At 45.3% G+C, this 22,595-nt stretch overlaps 1 protein-coding gene across 1 annotated transcript in view; it reads right to left on the bottom strand.

Annotated features, from left to right (window-relative positions):
- Positions 1 to 21,863, bottom strand: part of PCLO (piccolo presynaptic cytomatrix protein) — a gene marked incomplete at its 3' end in the record, with an annotated part of 80,047 nt that extends 58,184 nt beyond the window's left edge. The window contains 3 exon segments of the mRNA XM_032221901.1: positions 1,370 to 2,698; positions 10,456 to 11,599; positions 21,658 to 21,863. Of these exon segments, the coding sequence (XP_032077792.1) occupies positions 1,370 to 2,698; positions 10,456 to 11,599; positions 21,658 to 21,863 (2,679 nt within the window).
- Positions 21,864 to 22,595: the final 732 nt, after the last annotated feature.

The following is a 22,595-nucleotide window of genomic DNA, read 5'->3' as shown; positions in this document are numbered from 1 at the left end:
TGAGCAACCGTGTAAATACGATGGATGAATAAATAGTTCCTGAGCTATGCTTTTTCCTGTGAAGACCCAAATACACCCATTACCGTGGAGGCAAGAAGAACTACTGAGATAAATATTCCCTCCACGCAGAAGGTCTGGAGGCTGAGCAGAGGGTCTCGTAACCACATGCACAGCTGTACGGGGAGATGGCCTTTCCTTTTAAGTGCAGAAAGGAGCAGAGTTCCCCTCGGTGAATCAAAGGTTTGTCAACTTGAGTTCAGCCACAACTGCTGTCAACTACCCAAGGCTGGCCAGGAGCATCCACCTGTGTTCCCCTTCCCCTTCATTCCTTAGTGTACCTTTCCTCCAGGAGCTTAAACGTTTGGGAATCTCCCCCCCCTCTCTCTCTCTTTTTATCTCCCCAGAAGAATTTTGTGAGGAAAAAAAGGGCCTGAGGCGGAGAGGCCAATCCAGCTCCAATCCAGCCAGAGAACATGGGTGGCCGCAGTCGGCTCGTTCCAACATCACAAAGGCTCACCAATGCTCAAAGCTTTGAAGGCTTCTCCCCAGATCTCATGTGCATCCTTACTAAGTGCCAGCCGGAAGGCCATTTTTATGAGGGAATAAGGTCAAATCACAGCTTACACATCCAATTATCTTTTACGATAACGAAATAAATCTGTCAAGAGGTCTATCACAACCTTTCGACAGAGGCAGAAGAAAAAGTGCAAAGAACTACGAACGCCTGATCTTCCCTCAGCCACATGATTCAGCAGCATCTGTGAGTTTCTATAAATAGCAAGTGGGTTCTTAGCATTTCAGTTCTGCAGATTACTAACAAAAACCCAGAACAGACCCGGCTGCGTTTAATATCCCTTTGATATTAAATACCCAAGAAGTTTCTTTTCTAAGGTGTTTGAGCCCTCTCTTCCAATATCCCTGGCGGAAACCTAAAATCAGAGGGAAGGTTGCGCTAGGCTCTCCGCACCTTAAATTCACCTCAGTCTTGGCTTAGCAATTCTCTTCGCGGAGGAAAAGTAGCTTTCATTTAAACTTTAAACTTTAATAGGATTTGTATGCCGCCCACTCCCTAGGGACTCTGGGCGGGGTCTTTGCTCCTCTTTCCTTTCCAACACTATAAACTACATAAAGCATCAGCAATAAATTACTTAAAACTTGCTCCATTGTTGAAATATAAGCAATACAGGGGATGAATGCTAGGGGGGGAAAAGCACTGGTACATAATAAACCTTTAACCAAGGCACCCGAGTCATTTCCCTCAGACTAGGAAGGGGGTCAAATAATTGATCTGCATGGATTGGAGGGGGGGGGGGGAGAGAAGCAACGCATCACAACCACGGTGGAGGGGAAGAGAGCTGTGCCTACCTACCTCTGTGATGTGGGGCGTGGGATTAAATCCACAGAGGCTGCACACCACGGTCCTACACTCTGTGCACCTGTTGTAATTGGGAGGGTCTGTAGACCCCACATTGAGGCCAGTTTTGCAGAGGGGACAGAGGGAGGCCGGCGGGGGCCCTTGGGGTGCTTCCGGTGGTGGCCCTGCCCTCTTTTCTCTCCCAGCCCCACCAGGCGCCTGGGAGGCCTGGGGAGGCAGCGGCTTCTTCTCGGCCTCCGCCTGGCTGGCTTCCTTTTGGGAGGCTTTTTCTGCCCCAGGAAAAGGCTTCGCTTCCTTCTTCGCAGGCGCCCCCTTAGGAGACGGTGGAGGGGGCTCCTTTTGCAGGGCAGGGGGAAGGGGCTGCTTGGAGGGGGCTGAAGGGGCAGGTCCCGGTGCCTGAGCTCCTGGCTGGCCTGATGTGGTGATCAAACTGGAAGCCTGGCTGAAAATGGAAGCCCCAAATCCAAACAGCTTCCCGGTCACCGTTTCTGGAGGGGCTGCTGGAAGTGGCTTGGGAGCATCGCCTCCCGCACGAAGGCCGAAACGCTTGGCTTGTTCCGGGGCTTTTGGGGGCGGTTGGGCCTGAACCTGAGGCCGGGCTTGGCTGGGCTTGGCGCCCACTGAGGCTTGTTGGCCTTTTGGGGTCGATTTGGCATCTGGTTTGGGATTCCCCTGGGGCTGGGTTTTCACGGAAGGCTCTTTCGCTTCTGCTGTTTCGGTTTCCTTTTGGCCCTTAGCATTTAAGTCGCTTCCAAGCGGAGAACTGAGTTTTGTTGCAGACTTTTGAGAAGACACTTGAGGTAAAGTTTTGCAATCTGGAGCAGCAATTTTGCCACCAGGTGCACGTTGGTCCTGTGACAGCTTGTCATCTTCTGACCCCTGAAGGACTTTACGTTGAGTGAGTAAAGGCTTGGAGCCGTTTTGTCTGGAATCCGACGGTGACGGTTTAGTTGCGTCGTCGCTTGGGAGCTTCCGAGGACTAGATTGCTCTTGTTTATCCTCGCTTCCCGACGGCTTGGCCTGGCCGGACCTCGGGGTGGATTCTGCCTGCTTGGGTTCAGCAGGAAGAGCCTCTGCTTTTGCAGGAGAGGAACTGGGCAGAGCAGCCTGGTTTGTTTGCGCCGGGGGCCTTTTCTGCTCCAAGGCCTCGGTCGCGTCAGGTTTTAGAGCCGCTTCTTTCTTCTTGGTAGCTGCCTGCGGTTGAGAAGCTGCTTTGGCCGGAGATTCTTGCTTGGGTACCGAAGGTCCAGAGCCATGAGCAGGAGCCAAGTCCCCACCTAAAGCTCTCTGCATCTGGCAGGTTAAGCATAACCATTCTTTAACCTGTATGCATAAGGAAAAAAGAAAAGAAAACATCAAGAGGTAATTATTTCCTCGGTACCAAAAGATTCTCTTTACATTATTTGAAGGAACTGATTGGATTTCTTTTTGTTGTTTTCTTATTACTTTCTTGCTTTCCCTTCTTAAATTTCCAGATTCATTTCAATAAAAGAATTATCTCACAACCAGTCCTGTGCCCATTAGCTACTTTACGATACCATTTCTGATCTGTTTTCTAAATCATGCCTTTAAAAGCATCAAGACTACATTTAAATTGTTACCTTGTTATATTTGTGCTGATTGGTTGCAGACACATGGTCCATGCTAATTTTTTTGTGGTGGAAATAGATTCATTTGGAATTATTTTTTAAAGTCAAAACAGTTTGCAGAAAACATTTTTCAATCTTTCAATTCTGCTGTTGAGGCACCATCCGTTGTCTGAGCCAAGACCTTTAAGGTTGTTATGAGATTTAAGAGAAGTCCCCGAGGGGACAACAGGACTGGCCACCAGAGGAAGGGATAAGCAAAGGCGGAAGAAACGGATGAAGGGAAACAAGACAAGAATCTTTGGATATTTAAGCAACTGCCCTGCAAAGGGAAGAGCCGGTTTCCTGGGATTGAAGAGGCTTATTGTGATGGTTGAGATTATGGAGCGGTGCATGGAAAATCTCTGACAGTAAGTGCTGTCAACCAGGTCGCCTCATGAAAGACTGAATAGCAATTTGTCTGAAATGCTTTAGCACAGATCAGTGGGTTGGACTGGACGACCCATGAAGTCACTTCCAGCTATATGATAAGCTTTACTTTCATTCTTATTAATGCTTCTGACCACCTGACAATGTTAATTTTCATTAGTAAAGACCACTGGAGTACAGAAATGTGCGTAACAAATGAGAAACTGGTCCAGGTCCCATTGTTAGGTACCAGGTTTTTCACAAAACACTGGAAAACTGTATCCAGTAGATTCTCACTAGATCCCTAGCTTCATTGAATCACTAGCAAAGAACTTTGGAGAAAACCCTATATTTAAAGATAAATATATCAAAACTTTGTAATAATATAGTAATATATTAACAATATTTTATTAATTAGATTTCAAACCAAAAATACCGAATACGATTATTTATAATTTTTCTGTTTCTCATTAAGAATATACCTATGTATTCATGCACGCATAGACATGCCGATATCCATTAATCTTTCACTCTTACCGGGCAGTGAATATTTCCTTTACAACTTCTACTTTTAGATAGAAGCATGACAGAAATTTTATAAATATATTTATCATTAAACAAAGAGTGGAAAGGTGGAGTTCAAAGCAGTTTCTTAGGGCTCAACTCAACGTCCCTGTTATCTCTTTATCTTCACAATTAATACACTGCGTACGCAAGATCCCAAGGCTCCCACAGACCTGCTGTTTCCTAGTAACTATTAATGCAGGACAAACGATGTAACTAGATTGTATTCATCTGGTTCGGCATGTCCAGAGCCCTTCAAAGGGGAGGTGGAGAAGGGCGGGCACGGGGGAGAAATCCAATGCCACGACCCCGTTTGCTTTTCAGATGTGAGGGTGAAGATAAGCGGGCCAGCGTACATCAGCAGTAGCCATGTCAGCCTTGCAATGTTTGCTTAGGCAGTCAGATTCTCACCACTCCGAAGAATCTGTCTGCAACTGGAGACTCCCTAAGTTTTCGGTTCATTATGCAGAGCTTTGTAGTTACAGCACAGCGAGAAACCCCAGTGGAAGAAATTGGGCCGTGACACCACAGTCGGTTGCAGCAATTCAGCCTAGCCAGGGAGACCTGTCTTATACTATTTAAAGTGTTACCCTTTTGCAACATTACTTAATTTATACATTTCATGCGGCAGCATGCTCTACTGGCTAAGGGGGCAGAAATGTACACATCAAGTAGCTTTGACGTATCACCCAGTTTCCCCGAAAATAAGCCCCCCCTGGATAATAAGCCCAATCGGCCTGTTTAGCAAATGGACTAAAATAAGCCCTCCCCGAAAATATTGCAACGCAGCAGCAGTCATGAGATGACTACGCTCACCGCCTCCTGCACCTCAAAAATAATAAGACCTCCCCCAAAATAAGGCCAAGTGTTTAATTCAGGGGTCAAAAGAAAATTAGACCCTGTCTTATTTTCAGGGAAACGCGGTACAATCAGGAACTCATTGAAACCTAAGCTACATGCATACTTCATTTTTTGAAGGCTTGCAGCATCTGTTTCTGGTTTTTAAATGAACTTATAAGAAAGTTAGTAGTTTAATATGCATGAGAAACTTGTAAGTAAAGCAATATTGATTCAAGATTTGGGACATCAGCATCATAAAAAAATCCCAGTAAACTCTTCACTTTTGGCATATAATTTCTCTCAAATACTTCTGTGGGAGAACTGAAGAGTTCAAATTCTAAAGATTATTGAAGCAAAATGCATTACCTTAACATTGTTTATAAGGACAAAGAAGTACCCTGTACGGCCCTTATAGACATCAGGCATCAGCTGAGACATCAGGCATCAGCGGGTGGGTTGCAGGAAGTACGCCCTGGTGCGGGCGTACTGGAGCCTGCCCGGAGCACCGGGTACCAACTCAGTATGATGCTCCGGAGGACCCACCCGCCCGCCAGCACTACTTACCTGTCTTTAAAATCTTTGGCGCTTCCGCGCACAGTACGTGCAGTGCCTGTGCGATGCTCCGCTGAGCATCTGGAGCATTGCGGAGGCTCATGGAAGCATCGCTGGACAGTAAGTTGCATGCATGCGCTGTGCGTGTGTGCACGCGTCCATTTGGACGCTGCCAGGCCCGTTCCAACCGGTACGGTTGGAACGGAATCCGGAACCCACTACTGGTACGCATGTGTGTGTACACATATACACGGAACTCCCATTAGGCCAGCTACCCCAACAGGTGAAGTCCCTGTGCAAGTTCTAACCGAAAGAGCATCGCATCATCTCCTCTTGTCACCCAAGTGTGTTACGCTCTCGCACGTGGAAAATCAGAGAGAAAACAATCTAATCAGCGTATATACCAACTGTAGTGCCAAAGGACATTTTATCTTCTGTTGTGTCAGATGGAGTATAATATTATGGCCTTCTGAGAGAGGATTAGCCTGTCTGACCTAAAATGGAATCAGCCACACTTCCTGCCAGTCTATTCCCTAGAAAACATCTCACGTCATGTGACTCTGTTTCACCAGCAAGTCGTGGTTGCCAGGCAACATTGATACTGGTGCCGATGAGGATCTGAATTTGCTATCTTTAGGGATGCAGATTTGATGTGCAATTTGCTTGGGTGAAGAGAACTGATGTGAATTTTGATAGCGATGATACAATTACATGCTTTAAGAGATTTGTTCAAAATAAATGAACTGATAAACCAGAAAAAAAAAATGGTTTGAAGACTCTTTAATAAGGGGACCTTTTTCTGTGGGAAGCAAAAAAGAGAAATCCTAGGGAGGGTTACTGAAATAACTCATAGGAGAATGACAGGAAAAATCCAAAAGAAAAGATACAATACATATAAAAGAGGGGGAAAAAGGAACTCTAGAGTAGCGGATAGAAGTACAAATAGAAAACTGATGAAAAATGGAACATCAAAGAGAGCAAGAGATGAGTTAAGAGAAAATGGCTAGGAAAGGAGGAAGGGAAAGATGTATTAGTAGAAAATGAAATATGTTAATATTGCTAATGATATATAGTTAAATAAAATAACGTTAATTGTGGATAACCAATTAAGTAAAATGTTTGTTTCTTTTAAAGTTGATTTGACGATATATGCTACATATAGAAATTAGAATAACAGATGGAAAATGAAATGGTAAATGTGGTATATTTTTCTGAAAGGGCGAAAAATTGATATGGTCTATATGTTAAGAAAAATTGAAATTAAGATGGAAATATGGGAAGAAAATAATGGGGCTGAAATTAGAATGGTAATGTGATGCAAAACAAATTTTGTGTAAGGGATAATGTAACGGGGGGGGGGGGGGGGGACCCGGACAACACTTTGTTCGTAGAAGAAATTTAAAATTTGTAAAAAATAAATTATTACAAACAAAATAAATAATGGGGCCTGTTTCTGAGACAGGAGACTCTTAGCAAGAGATTGGCTGCCCCTAACTAAATCTGGAAAAATCGTGCGCTGCAAGGGGATGATTTTAGGAGCTTTAGTGTGAGGGCTGTGCAGGGAAGGGGAAGGAAGCCCAAGGAACGGGGAGCCACCAAGGAGTCTGAGAATGGGACCCGGAGGCACGTTTGGGATGAGAAGGAATCCCACGACGGCCAGAACAAATGCAGGAAAGAAGAGGGCCCAAGAGACCAGGGCCACAGCTGCCCCGCTGCCTCTGCAGAACCCCCCTCAGCACAGCCAGAACAAAGTGGAGCTGGAAGACTTTGCAATGGGAGATAGATAGATGATTTAGGAGGCATCACCAACACCTGGTCAGATGAAGCTGGTGGATAGAATGCAAGGATTCAAGGATGCTCTTTATTCAAAAGGAAGAGGCCAGCCGAAATGGAGTTATGCAGCAGGTGGAGAAAAGGGCATCTTAGCCACAGTTGAGTTCTCGATTTACAAATCTGTGGGGATGCAGGAGCCTTATTGCATGGCAGACAACAGAAATTAGCAAGAGGAGAACTGCTGTGATGAGGGAGCAAAACGCAGACAAGGGCTAGTAGTGTTTTGTTGGATCCGTGTATTTTTGGTGTTACAATTAAATGTTACATTCAGATAGAGAGGTATTACGGACAAATAGTTTTCCTTTTAAATTCTTTTCAGTTTTAAATACATGGCATATTAAAGTACTTTTTGCTAGTCGTAATTTTACTTATATGCAAGTAGATGAACAGATAAATTTTATTTTGCAAAGATACTGGTAATCCTCCTGCAGGTCTCTACAGATTACAGATTAACATGCAAACACCTAATATGAACCTTGATGTATAAACAACCCAAAACAAACCTGGGCATGGATATACAAAGGTAGAACTTTGGGTCCGTCCTGAAACGTGTAAAACTAAGAGTGGAAGGAAGCAGAACCAGATCACAGGACCTTGTTTAACTTCACAGAAAAATGCACAGTCTATCCAAAAGAAATTTGGAGCAGATCTGCAAACAACATAGCTAGAAAGTATTGCATTTAATCTTACTTCCACCCTAGAAAAACAGCCAGATTGTTTATCCCCTCTTATTACAGTACAATGCCTGAAACTGACAGGTTTTTTTGGAATTTCCTTAATTAGTTAATAAGATTTCATTTCTGGAAACCACCATGATGACCTTGTGCAAACCGCATCAATGACAGGCGGTCATGATTTCTAAGCAAACACGGCAAAATAGGGACCACCATAAGAATGTATTTGAACTTTGTAAGTACCTTACAAGGGCATGAAATATATATATATATATTTCCTTCCGGGTGCAAAACGATGTGCTGGTTGTCACCTTTAAAGCCCTTCGTGGCTTGGCACCAGGTTGTCTGAGGGACAGTCTCTTGCTGGTCACATCTACCCGACCCACTAGAGTGGGGAGGCAGGGAATGTTGCAGGTCACGACCCCTAGGGAGATACATCTGGCAGGACCCAGAAGAAGGGCCTTCTGTGTGGTGGCTCCCTCCCTCGGGAACATCACCCGCCCGGAGATTAGAGTGCCCCGCTCCCTCTCACACTCTTTTGGGAGGCCCTGAAGACCTGGTTCTGCCAGTGGGCCTGGGCAACCCAGAACGGGTTGGAGCCCATTAATTGGCTAGTGTGAACGTGTGCTGTCGCTGGGCCGGGTGGATGGGGTTATTATTTTATTATATTTCTTTTAATTCTTTTTATTTCTTTTATGTGGGGTTTTATATCCTTGTAAGCCACCTTGAGTCGCCGTGTGGCAGCAATATAAATTTTCTAAATAAATATATACACATGTCCTTAAACTCCAAATGCCCCCCTGCATAGACAGGTCATCAAGCGCCTTGTGCCAACGGTGGAGCCCCGCCTGTTCCTCCTTAGAGGCTTAGGGCACTCCGTGGGCACAGGCAGACTTGAAGACAGAATCCACAGTGAGCAGCTAAGACGAATGGAAAAAACAGATGTTTTGTGATCTAACTGAAATAGAAATAAAAAACCCATTCAGACTAGAGAGTCGCACATGCTTCTATGGCTGCCAGTCTCACGCAACTCCCTTCATAGGGTGGGCCTCCTCAGTTAAAGGCCCAGTGCTTAGGGAGAACTGCCCAAGGGCAACCCCTTGGGCTGAGCGGCCCAAAGCCTTTGCTTTGGCTCATTTCAATGCGCCCCACATGTGGTCCTTCCGGGCTTTCTACAAAGGGCATTTGCTGGTTGATACAGACGGACCGGACAGAAGGGACTCCCAGGGCTGGCTCCTTCCGCTGGCTCTTGTCCAGGGCAGGCATCCTCAGGCCATTCTGGATAAAGGCCTGTTCAGTCTGGGAAGCCTCCAGTGATGGAGCACCCACCGCCTTATGAGGCAGACTCTTCCATGGCTCAGGAGCTCCCGCCCTGCTGAGCTTGGGTCTCTCCCTCTGAAATTCCCACCCACAGATTTTATGTCAACTTCCTTTTATCAGATCTAACCCCAGATACTTTGAGGCAGCAGAAACAAGGGAAGGTAATCTGCAGATTGGGCCCGTCCTGGACCGTTCAAATACGTCATATATTTCAAATATATGGTCAGCTTTCAGCTTGTGTGAGTTACCACCAGCTGCTGCTTGTATTACATTTTTAATTGCTGTTTTTAATTCTAGTTTTTCTTCTGTATTCTGAACTGTTGTACAAGGAACCTAAGGTGCGTAATGTAAACACGAAAGTAAACATGCTGCCTTGCTTAATGAATGTGCTTTGGTAGAGATACTTACACCTGCATAACTTATCTGGCTTATCTGTGTTCCCTTTGGGGGAGGCAACTCCAGGCCACCCAAAGAAGGAATTCTCACCAAATCCAGCTTAGGCCAAGGCTGCTTATTGCACCTTCTCATGTCTTTCTACCCTTCTGGTAAGTAAAATTAAACGCAGACATGTCATTTTAATCATTATTGGGGAAACTGGGAATATTTAGAATCTATAAGTTGTATGAAAAAAGAAAGCAGCTGCCAAAGGAAAAATGCAACAGCCACAGCACCTTCCAAGTCAGATGGGACACCAAGGCCAGCATGCCCAGCTGACTCATCCCAAGCCGCTGGGGAGGGTGACCGACCTTTGAACAGAGAAGGACAGCAATTTTGCCATTATCAGTCTTGTTATGGAGAAACCCTCAAGAAGCGAGGTGGCGCAGCGGTTAGGGTGCAGTACTGCAGGCCACTGCAGGCCACTTCAGCTGACTGCTAAGCTGCAGTTCAGCGGTTCAAATCTCACCGGCTCAAGGTCGACTCAGCCTTCCATCCTTCCGAGGTGGGTGAAATGAGGACCCGGATTGTTGTTGGGGGTGATGTGCTGACTCAATTTGCTAAAAAAATTGTAAACCGCTTAGAGAGGGCTGAAAGCCCTATGAAGCAGTATATAAGTCTAATAAATGAATGAATGAATGAATGAATGAATGAATGAATGAATGAATGAATGAATGAATGAATGAATGAATGAATCTTCCATGACATTCCAGAAACCTGCTGATCACAGGGGAGCAAACCGACATCTGACAAATACTAATCCTATGCTGATAAATTCTCAACTTGTCAGAAATTTAGCTTCCTTTCAATAATGTGTTTTGTTTTGTTTTTAAAAGGGCCCGTACATTTGTATCCTGAACGTACTCACCTCTGTTATGTGGGGGTTAGGATCAAAGCCGCATAAACTGCAGACCAGAGTTTGACACTGGGTGCAGGTGTTGTAGTTGGCCTCCTGGGGGACCTGCAGGAGGAGCTCAGTCTTTGTGCAAAGCGGGCAGAACGTTTTCTTTCTGGCTTGTAATCCAGCTTGTGAGGGAGTCCCAGGCTGCGAAGGCTGGGGAGGCCCAGGCAGGGGAGGGCCAGGCTTCGTAGCCTGCTGGGCGGGAGGCCTTGCGGGGGGCTGCCGGGGGGGCTGTTTTCCAGGCGCTCCAGGCGGGGGAAGGGCTGCTTTCGCGGGGCCGTCCGAACGTTGCAACGGTTGCTGGCTGGAGGCTGCTGGCTCGGCCTTTGCAGGGCCCTCCGGCTGCTGGGCCTTCTGCTTGGAAGGAGGCGCCCCCTGCTGCAGTGCTGGCTTTTTGAGAGCGGGGGGTTGGGGGGCCGTTTTAGCAAGGCCCACACTAGCCGCCTTTTCAGCTCCCGACTGTTGTGGGGAAGGTTTTGCAGGTTTCGTAGGTTCTTGTTTTGGGACGGAGGGAGAGGTGGCTGGTTCTGGAGGCTGCTTTGCTCCTTCTGTCGCTTGGCCAGAGCCCGGCCTCTGCCTCTGCTTAGGCACCCCAGTTTGCAGCTGCTGCTGCTGCTGCAGTGCCTGCGTGGGAGGTCCTGCCTTTTGTGGGGCCGGCTTGACGGGCCCATGATGTGGACTGCTTGGCTTGGGAGCTGAATGCTGCAGGGGCTGCCTGGAGAGCCCCTCCTGTTGCTCGGGTCTCTCCTGGTCCCTTTGGGTGGGCTTCCCTTTCTTGGAGCCTTCGTTCTGCTTTGTATCCGAGTCAGATATCAAATCAAAAGGACTGAATTTATTGACAACGGATGTGACTGCACCAAACGGGTTGGCATCCGAGAGAAAGCTGGGCATCATAGTTGGCTTCTGGTCATCTTTTAAATCAGCCTTCGATTTAGATTCCCTCAAACTCATGGACGATGGGCTTCTTCCGGGGACCTGTTGCTCTGTTTTCAGGGCATCGACTGTTTTGCTTTTACTTAGCGTAGGGAGCCCGTGATCTGGTGGCTTGCCCTGAGGATCTGGAGGCTTGCCCAGCTGCTTTGGGTGATCACTGCCATCCGGTGGAGCAGGTCTGTAAAGATATCACGATATAAGCAAAGTTAACCCAATGCAATGACCTCTGAATATTAGAAACCAAAACAAGAAAATGAATTCAATGTTTTAATTTAAGTAAAGATGTCCTTCTCATTTCTTATCTTTCACACCCAGAGGCCATTTTCCAAATTCAGAGTATAGGTGATAGGTGACAGGTAGGTGATGCAAAATTATATATGACATTTCCCGCTGGGGCTGATGAATTTTATTAGCGGTGATTGTTATATTGTTATATTGGCTATATTTCTGACTTTCACTATAGTTCAAAGTTCAAAGTTTAATGAATTTATATGCCACCCAATCTCGAAGGACTCCGGGCGGCTTACATAAAAACAATTTTAAAAGAATACTAAAAAATTTAAAATAGAGAGACAAGGCAAGTTAAAAAGACGCAACATGCACTCAACCTTAGTGGGGCTGGACCTCATTCAAGAGGTCAACAGTCCCAGGCCTGCCGGAATAGCCAGGTCTTTCGGAAGGCCAAGAGAGTGGGGAGGGTCCGGATCTCTGGGGGTAGATCGTTCCATAGGGCTGGGGCAGCTACAGAGAAGGCCCTCCCCCAAGGAGCCGCCAGACGACATTGTCTAGTCGACGGCACCCGGAGAAGGCCCATCCTGTGTGATCTTATCGGACGCTGGGATGTATGTGGCAGAAGACGGTCTCGTAGATATCCAGGTCCTAAGCCATGTAGGGCTTTAAAGGTGATAACCAGCACCTTGAAGCGCGTTCGGAGACCGATAGGGAGCCAGTGCAGCTCGCGGAGGATGGGTGTAACATGGGTGTATCTCGGTACACCCAGTATCGCTTGCGCGGCTGCATTCTGGACCAATTGTAGTCTCCGAACACTTTTCAGGGGCAGCCCCATGTAGAGCACGTTACAGTAGTCAAGTCTTGAGGTGACGAGGGCGTGAGTGACCATTTGAAGTGCCTCCCAGTTCATGTAGGGCCGCAACTGGTGCACCAGGCGAACCTGGGCAAAAGCTCCCCTGGTCACAGCTGACAAATGGTGTCAGCTGCGGGTCCAGGAGGACACCCAAGTTGCGGGCCCTCTCTGAGGGGTGTAAGATTTCACCCCCCCCAGGCTTAAAGATGGAGTATCTGGACTATCCTTGGGGGGCAGCATCCATAGCCACTCGGTCTTGTCAGGGTTGAGTATGTTTATTAGTGGGACCAGCAACAGATGAATATTATTTAACCTGGGAAAATTCTCATCCTAGGATTGGAAGGAATCTTGAAGGTCTTCAAGACCAGGAAAACCTCACACGACCTCAGGCCAACAGCTTTCCAACCTTCACTTCAAAACACTCAGTGAATGAGACAACCACCACTTCATCAGACAAGAAACTCTTCCACTGTTTAAAAGTCCTTGAAGAGATTACCTAGTGGAGCAAAAGACTAAACTGAATACTCACTTTGGACAATTTTTGTCCAACCTTTTACCAGGCATCACATGTGGTTGAGATATGAATATATAATTCAAAAGTCAAATGAATCCCACCAACCAAGGACTGAAGTGGCCGGTCTAGTTTTAGGACCAGGACGGATGGGACATTTTTTTCATCTGACTTGATGAATGATCATAATTTGTGCATGCCTGTAATATTTCAGAAACAACATTGCGCAAGGAACGCATCAAAAGTCAAGATTTTTATCCCTGAATATATGTCAGGTAAAATGCTAATAACGTGCATAAAGCAAAAATCAATAAAAGACTCAACTTTTAATTCTAATCTCTGTGCTGCCACTATTTTGGAAAAATGTCAGAGTGAAATTCCGCTCTCTTCAGCAGCGTGTTGGTGAATGGCTGAGATACATTTCTCTCTCTCTCCCTCTGAAGAATAGTTTGTTCCCCAACTCTTCTACTCTGCTTTGAGTTACGTGTTTCAGTCTTCAGAATCAACCATTAAAAGTCCTAGTGTCTACAGACATTATTCCCTGCTGCACATTAATTTTAAAATGCATTACTCATGACATTTAACCCATTAAAATTTCTCTGCTCTGAGAATAATAAAAATAAAGTGACCTTGCAATAATGTTTAATCAAGAGCTTCATCAGAAACGAATTGCTTTTTTGTGTAAATATTAGGAACCTACAGTACTAAATTGGATTTATTTATAAGTTATTTTAACTGGTTAATATGTTCTCCATACATAACTGCTGCCAGTCATAGCCAGGAAAAATATGAACCGAGTTATAACTAAGATAGTTTTCCCACATTGGTTACCCTGCAAATGTCTTCATGCTGGAACATCTTGGCAAGAAATAGCCTTTGCCCTCGATGGCTGAAATTTCACAGAGCTGCAGTATCAACACACCGGGAGGATATCAAATTTGGAAAGATTTCCCTTTCTTTCTAAATTATGATCTTTGATCCCTATATCTGGCTCTACTATGAAGTGCTGAATGCAGAGCTTATTGGCTGGATCGGTTAAAGCGGATACATCTCAGGGATGATCTGCAAAGAAGAAACTAGCATGCCAGGTCAACAGGTTGTTAGAACGAGACAGATAATCCACTACGTCCATTGTAACTTTGCTTTCAACACTTGAGATCAGAGCAGAAAAGACATTACATAATGTAGACCAGGCCTTTCTTCATGCCAGTCAGGAAGGTAAGGCTCATAGGCCCTCTCACCATGATTACGTAAAAATATCATGCCTATACAGGGAAAGAATAGCTTTCCTGCATAAGCTTCTTAGGAAATCTACCATGTAAAAATAACCATAAAAAGAAGGTTACAAGCATATTGCCATTCTACCAGCCTTTCTTTTTAAGATATTAATTTCATTTCTTTGAAACTCATTTCTACAGTTTTGAAATATAGAGCGAACACATATATTTACAAAATTTAATATATATATATATTATTGCAAGATGTACAAAGAGCAGCCTAGTGTTGATTCCCAAGCTGTCTTAACATTTAAATGAATCATGATTTAAATTTTTACATTTTAACTGTTGCTGTAAAGTGTTTTTTTCCCCCTTTTTAGAAATAATGTTTAGTGAATCTTGCATATCAAATTTATAGAGGTAGACATCATAAAATTCCTGTACAGGGTGACATGGAAGCAAAATTATGAAAACTTATGCTGGTACAGTGACAGTCAGTATCACAATTATCACAGTTACTTCCGATTTTCTCCACTTTACTTGCCAATAAATTGAAATTAAAGCCATAAAGTCATTTTGTAGGACCCACAGTTTTCTTCCCCGTAAATTAGTTCCCAGCAATTTTTTTTTGGGGGGGGGGGCAGGATTCTCTGTGTGAAACTAATGCTTCTCCTCCCCCCTCCCCCTCTTCTTCCTTCTTCTTCTCTCTCTCCCCCCCTCTATTCCCCCCCTCTTCAAATAAACTATAAATAACAAAATATTTTAATTATTAGCTTAAAAAATCTCCATCAATGGTGAGAAACACAGACTACTAAGTCCTAACTGAAGAGGACACATACCAATTAAAAACAAGCTACTTGTTGCATAGGTAAACCAAACCAGATTAAAGAAGGAAAAACCAGTGCAGGAAGAATGAACAAGCAAGACTGCCACATTCTCCTCCAGAGACCTTTGGATGAGCCAGTAATATCCTACAAAGGTGCACTATAACTATTTCAAAATCATCACTTACAACAATGTACCATAAAAACAATCCTTCTAGAAAATAATATGACAAACACCGTAGAAAAGAATATGGGTTAAAAAACTGCTATCGTTTTAGATTATCGATAGCGGTTTTTTAACCCATATTGTTAGTGGTTTGGCGGCCTGGGTGGCGGGAAAAGGCAGTGGCCCAGGCGGCGTCACCATCTTGTTTTTGTACTTGTTTTCATTGTACTGTGCATGCGCTCATGTGGGCACGGCACACACACAAGCGAACCGGCCATAGTGCCGCCAGAACCCACCCCTGATGTGGCCTTACGGCTGTAATAATCAGATTGAATTGAATTGAATTAATAGATGCAATTGGATCTGTCACAAAGAGATGTGTTAAGGAGCAGAAAAGTTTTGATCCCTCACAACGTATCTTGTCCACGCAAGCCCCCACTTGCTAAAAATATATATATATAACCAAAGGTTACACTTCAGAAAAGCACATAAAAGTGTCTACATAGATAAAATAAAATTTATGTCAACTGATGGAAGATAAGTCTCTGGAAGGGCTCACCTAAAGGAACCAGATGTACTTCAGATGTGATTAAACCACTATGACCAGAAGTGGAAAGGGGTAAGGTTTGGAAACCAGCTTCAAACTTTCCTTACCACCAGAAGCCATGTGGACGGATGGGAACAGATATTAAAGCTGGAGAAAAGAACAGGAGGCCTCTAAAAACAAGCCACCCCATTTCCCCACCTAGAAGTCATCCCAAGGCCTGAAGAATGGACCATGTGAAAATGGCCATGATGCCAAACCTTGAAGTGCAGAGAGTTGGGGTTATTCCCCCATAAGGAAATTGCACTTTGATTTCATAGAATGCATAGAGCCAATGAACCTTATACACTAACATTAGAAATTTCTACAGGTGGAAGACTGACATATCTTAGGTATATGTATATATATATACATGTACATACTTATATAAGGTAAAGGTTCCCCTTGCACATGTGTGCTCTCGACTCTAGGGGGGTGGCGCTCATCTCCATTTCAAAGCCAAAGAGCCAGCGCTGTCTGAAGGCGTCTCCGTGGTCATGTGACCAGCATGACTCCACGCTGAAAGCACACGGAACACTGTTACCTTCCCACCAAAGGTGGTCCCTATTCTTCTACTTGCATTTTTATGTGCTTTTGAACTGCTAGGTTGGCAGAAGCTGGGATAAGTAACGGGAGCTCACTCCATATGTGGCGCTAGGGATTCAAACTGCCGAACTGCCGACCTTTGTGATCGACAAGCTCAGCATCTTAGCCACTGAGCCACTGCGTCCCTATAGATAGATAGATAGATAGATAGATAGATAGATAGATAGATAGATAGATGATAGATAGACAGACCGACAGACAGACAGACAGACACACACACACACACACACACACACATATAAGATTTCTTTTACAACCCCCGGTATGCCCAAATATGGGAGGAAGATCACTACTTCCATTCTCTGTCCTTCGGCTCGTCACAAGAGACCATCCAGGCAGAAACACAATAATAACCCAACAAAAAGCACAAATACAATATATATATATAATTGGGGCTTACCAGGGGTTGTAAAAATCTAATAGATACCTTTCACCCTGGCTTCGCTGATAACGGATAAGAGCCTGTGGCCTAATGGCTAAGAAGTCTGCCTAGTATGTAAAAATGCCCAGGTTCAAATCCCAGTAAGGGTATGGCTAGCTGATGAGAGCTAAATAGCTTGAAATAGATCTATACTAGTCTCCCTTTATTTATTTATCAGCACAAATAAAAAAAACCACACACACACACACACACACACACACACACACACACACACATATATATATATATATATATATATATATATATATATGTTTTCTGAGGTTTTCGCGGGTGTTAGTATGTAGGTCTCTAATTGTTCGGGTTTTCTCCCGCGTAGAATTGGAGATGTCTTGGCGACGTTTCGACGAAGTCACATTCGTCATCTTCAGGCTGCTGCTGACTACTTCAGGTTTGGTGTTTCCAGGAGTACTCCTGAAGAAAACCCGAACAACTAGAGACCTACATATACATATACATATACATATACATATACATATACATATACATATACATATATATATATATATATATATATATATATATGATGTATATGTATATGTATATGTATATGTATATGTATATGTATATATATATATATATATATATATATATATATATATATATATATATATATGTCTCTAGTTGTCAGACTGAAGCCGCCTGAAGATGACGAATGAGACTTCGTCGAAACGTCGCCAAGACATCTCCAATTCTACGCGGGAGAAAACCCGAACAACTAGAGACCTACATACTAACACCCGCGAAAACCTCAGAAAACATATATATATATATATATATATATATATATATATATATATATATATATGTATATATATATATATGTATGATGTATGATGTATGTATGTATGTATGTATGTATGTATGTACGTACGTACACACACACACATACATACATATATATATATATACACACACATACACACACACACACACATCTACTTATGTACATGCACATACTAAACCTGCTTACACGAAAATAAATGCCTGAAAAAAACTCACCCTCCTTTTGTTTTTCTCCCAAGAAAGACCAGCATTTCTTAACATTTCATCAACTGACCTGTGTGTATTTTAATCTGGCTAATACATGTAACAGTGTTGTTGAATTGTAATTTAAAAGCTTTCTGAATTCTGAAAAATAACTGTGTACATACCCCAAATGGTTTAGGTCTGAGGAGACACAGAGTGCCTCTCTACAGGGCATTTGCTGCCTATCAATATTTTTTCACCTGTTTAACACTTCTGCATGTCAAAAGGTTGGCATTTTAAAGAAAGCAGCCAACCTTCTCTTCAGACTAAAAGGTTCTGTCATTTAAACACAGGTTAGGATTTGTGGGGATTCAGCTAATTGTGGCTTATTTGGTAAGCCATAATTAAGCAAGTCTTGGCCTAGCATGATCTGTGAATTGGATCCTAAAGAGATGAGTTTACCTTTCCATCAGGAATCTTAGATTGGAAGGGATTATTAGGGCTATCAAGACCAACCACTTGCATCCCTAGCAGACTTCAAAAAAACTAAGGGACAGACTAAAAAAGTACATTAAAACAACATGGCCACATACATATTTACTGAGGATACAAAATTATAAACAGCTTGGCAGAGGTCCTGACTTCTAATGCTAGTAATAACATTTGTAAGGTCCTTGATCTATTTTGTCATGGTTCTGGTTTATATTTTTATTTCTCTTTGCCACCCAGAACTCCTCTAAGAACATTTCTCTCCTTCTTCCCTTTTCCTTGCAACAAGGAGAAACCCAAGGTATGTTTTTCAGAGCTGTTGCATCATTTGAACTAGGCAGATCAACTAAGTTCATGGAAATAGGTATCCTTCAGATCTGGCTTTATTTACAAAGCTGGCTTGTTTAAACTAACCACAGTTAAAACTGTGGATTTGGGCCTAATGCAAAATGTTAATTAATCTGAACTAGAAGAAATGAAGCCTGAGATTTGCTGTGCTATTACAACATTAAACAATGTTTTAACCTTTACACAGGTAAACATTTTTCATACTGTTTCCTAGCTATCTATGTTTGTGCTCGTGGAGTTACCAGGAACTGAATCTGTTTTGGGGGAGATTTCTCTCATTTATTGCAAATCTGTTGTATCTATTAGGCCTACCCTTATTTTGTCCTATATAATTCCAGTTCAATTTCAGAATTTTGATTAAACTAACTCATAAAATGAACAATTACATATACGAATCAAAACCACTCTGGGATCATACTATGCAGGCTGATTCAGGCCAAGCAAAGCAAAATATTTCCTCATATAGAGCACAGTGAAATACAGAAGTCACTTCCATATGATGTGATGGTGGCTATCAAATCTTTACATGTTAGACAGACATATGGCCAGCTAGCACAAGAGCTACATGCTGCCTACAGAATCAGAGCCTCTTTGTGAGCTTCCTTTAAGCATCTGGTTAGCCATTTTTGTGGAAAACTATCTGAACAAAAAAAAGCAGCAACAGTAGCCGCACAGGGGAGTACAGGAAGGTTGAGTATGTTGGCACCTCCCTCCTTCTTTACTGTAAAGATTTAGATTTGCTCAAGATCCTGCGAATTAACAGATAAAGTTGAATGCATCTCATTCAACCCACTGGATGAATTTCCCCAAATGAGGCACCAGTTTGATATTGTATAAATGTCGGTGGGCAGAAAGATTTTGCATTTCAACCACTTTGTAAATGGAGATAATTGACAATGTTTTTAGGTACAAATTAATATTGTAAGTGATGTCAACATACTTTTAAATCTAATTAACATATACCTCTTAGTGAAGAAAAACAGGCCAACCTGCCAACAGGTATTTAGGCATAGATATAAGTTATTGCAAAAGATAGGCCAAGGTACACATTAACCTCAATAAAAATAGGTACAAGAATGAAAAATGGTTTAGTAATTAGTTTATGCTCTTGGTAGCAGTAAGTAAGACAAAGTAGTAAATAAGGCGAAACTTGAGATGCAACAAAAAATGGGAAAGTCTCCAGTCAACTAAGTCAAGATAAAAAGAACACAAGACATACAAGGCATGTGGCAGTGAGTAGGTAGAACAAATTGAATACTAAGCTTTAATTTAAGAGGATGCAGAACATCTGTTGATTTAGCCATCTCATTCAGCCTAAATCGTAGGCCATAGATGTACCACGCATATAGTTGCTGCGACATTAGAGAGCATATAAAACATTAAGTACATCAAGTAAAACATTCTCCAAGCTGCATTTATGTGGGATATCTCTCTACTGTTTGCAATCCATAAAACTCATTATTCTAGACTGAGTTAATTCCATTAAGATTGAAATAGGGAGAAAATGTCACTGAACAAGTGGGGCAGATAATTAGTGCTAAGTATAAAAATATTTCATTTAAAGAGCTATACATGTTTGCAGAGAACATGTACCAATCTGTTTATGTATTATGTTTATCTTCATATGCAGGAAAATCTTAAAATTATTCTGTGCAGTGTCAGTAGGAAAAAAACATTAATTTAGATCCAAACTCTGTTATGGCAAATCAATTGAACAGATAACATTTTTCAATCCTTGCATCATTTTCTTGTATAAATCATGTTACTTATATAGATTTAGACTATTTATATAGTCTAAGTGCTAAATCTAAGTCTAAGTGCTATTACATACACACAGGCTCATACAACATGTGTCTGTACCGTATGTAACACTCAAGCGTGTCTTGCACAAACCTGGTGTAACAGACATTTTTTTCACGGCTGTCATTTTGGTGTGACGTAGCAGGACCCACACAGGTGTCAGCAGTGAAAGCACTTAGGGTTCCCTTCCATTCAGGCCGAGGGGAGCCAGGGGTGGCAGGCTGTTCTTACACCAAACATTGGCCACTTTAGCCTACATTTTTCCGCCTTTTCCTGTTTTTGAATACAGCATACAAATCTCCTGTGTTTTCTGGTTGTATTCTAATAAGGAGATTTTGAGACAGAACGATATCCATTCCTACAACAAATCTAATGGTGACTTAAGGCTTTCCTTGTCAGCCTTGCAGAATGTGAGTTTGGCAAAAACGTTTTACACGTTTTACACTCTACACATAAACATATACACACACACACACACACCCGCACCACACAGCATATTGCAGCATGGCCGCCTCCGGTGGCTACTCAGAAGCCTCCGCGGGCAGCGGCGGGAGAGGCGCCCGGAAGAAGCGGCCCTTTCAGCACCATGGACAGCTGCCTGGGCCCTGCCGGCCGCGAGAGCTGCCGGCGGCCTCCGGGCGAAGGGCGGCGGGGGAGAGAAGCCACGGGAAGAGCGACCCCAGTGGCCCCGCCAACCTCTCTTCGTCCTCCTCGTCGGCCTCAAGAAACAGCCAAGGCCGGCGAGGGCTACTGCTGCAACCCAGCGCCGGAGGGAGGGAGGGAGGGAGGGAGGGAGGATGCTTAAACGCAGGAAAAACGGAGACCACTACCAAACTGGGGGGGGGGGGGCTGCAGAGCTTCGGGTCCAGAATCGACCCCCTCCCCCCCCCCGTGAAGCAGAAGCTGCTCCCATTTTGGCTGGGGTAAACACCGCGGGGGGGGGGGAGAAAGGCCGACGCTCAGCCCATCCACCCCGGAGGAGCCCTGCAAGGCTTTCCCACGGAGGAAGGACGCCGGGGACGGACCCCCCCTCCCTCCCCAAGGAAAGGCGGCCCGTGCGGCAGGCCCGTCCCGGGGCGACCCTCTGCTCCCTCGCCCTCGCTTACTGCACTCCCGCCCCCGGCCCTCCCTCCCCCTCCCTGCCTCCCCCCCACCCGGCCCTCCCTCCCCCTCCCTGCCTCCCCCTCCCCCCGGGCGTGCCTGGTGGAGGGAGGCGGCTCCGGGCCGGCGGTCTTTCCTGCGGGCAGCGCCTGCTGCGCCCTTGACATGACGGCGGCGATCTGCCGGCGCTCCTCCGGGCTCAAGCGGCTCAGGTCTCCCGGCAGGTCCCCGGCAGCGGCCCCGGCCACGCCTTCGGGCAGCCCGACCGGGCTTTCGCCGCCCTCCAGGCTGGCTTCGTTGCCCATGGTGGGCGAGAGCGGTCGCGGGCGAGCAGGGGCGGCAGCGGCCGGAGAGCGGAGGGGCAGGTGGGCGCGCCCCCGAGGCCCTTCCCGCCCGGGCGCTCAGTCCTCCGCGAGGGGGCTCCCCATGGCCGGCCGGCCCGGCGCCTCCCGTGGCTGCGGCTGCGGCGCTGGCGGAGAAAGAGGCAGCCCAGGGAAAACATCCCAGAGTTCCCCGGCTCCGGCCGCACAGCGCATGCGCCGGCAACGGCGGGCGGGGGGTCCGCTGGGTGGCTTTTAGCCTCGCCCGCGCGGGGGCTTCTGCGCCCGCCGGGGAGGAGCCAGCCGCGCCCCCCCCCCCTTGCCGGCGCGGAGGCCTCGGGCGTCTCCGGGGAGGCCGCCCGCTTCGCTGGCGGGGCTGGCTTCTTCCGCGCGTGGCCTTGGGGCGGGATGGGGAAGGCGGCGGGGCTCCCGCTGGCCCAGCGCTGCTTTTTTCCACCCAAAGGGAAGAAAAGCGGCAGGAGAGCAAAAGCCCAGAGCGGAGTTTCAGGCTACACGGAAGACCCAGCTAAGGAAAATCTCCACGAAATGCGTGTCAGGAAGGGGCTCATAAGGGGAGCCCCCGCTCAGTGCCGGAACGGACACCAAACCGTCGGCTGGTGGCGGCTGGTTTTCTGTGCGCCGAAAGCCCCCCGGGAAGGGCGCCACCGCTCTGGGCCCTCGGTTGCCCTGCTGCCCCTCAAGCGTCCTTTCGCCCTG

Source organism: Thamnophis elegans, chromosome 7 (genome assembly GCF_009769535.1).
Source record: "Thamnophis elegans isolate rThaEle1 chromosome 7, rThaEle1.pri, whole genome shotgun sequence".
NCBI lineage: Eukaryota > Metazoa > Chordata > Lepidosauria > Squamata > Colubridae > Thamnophis > Thamnophis elegans.
This window is presented reverse-complemented; position numbering and strand designations above follow the sequence as displayed.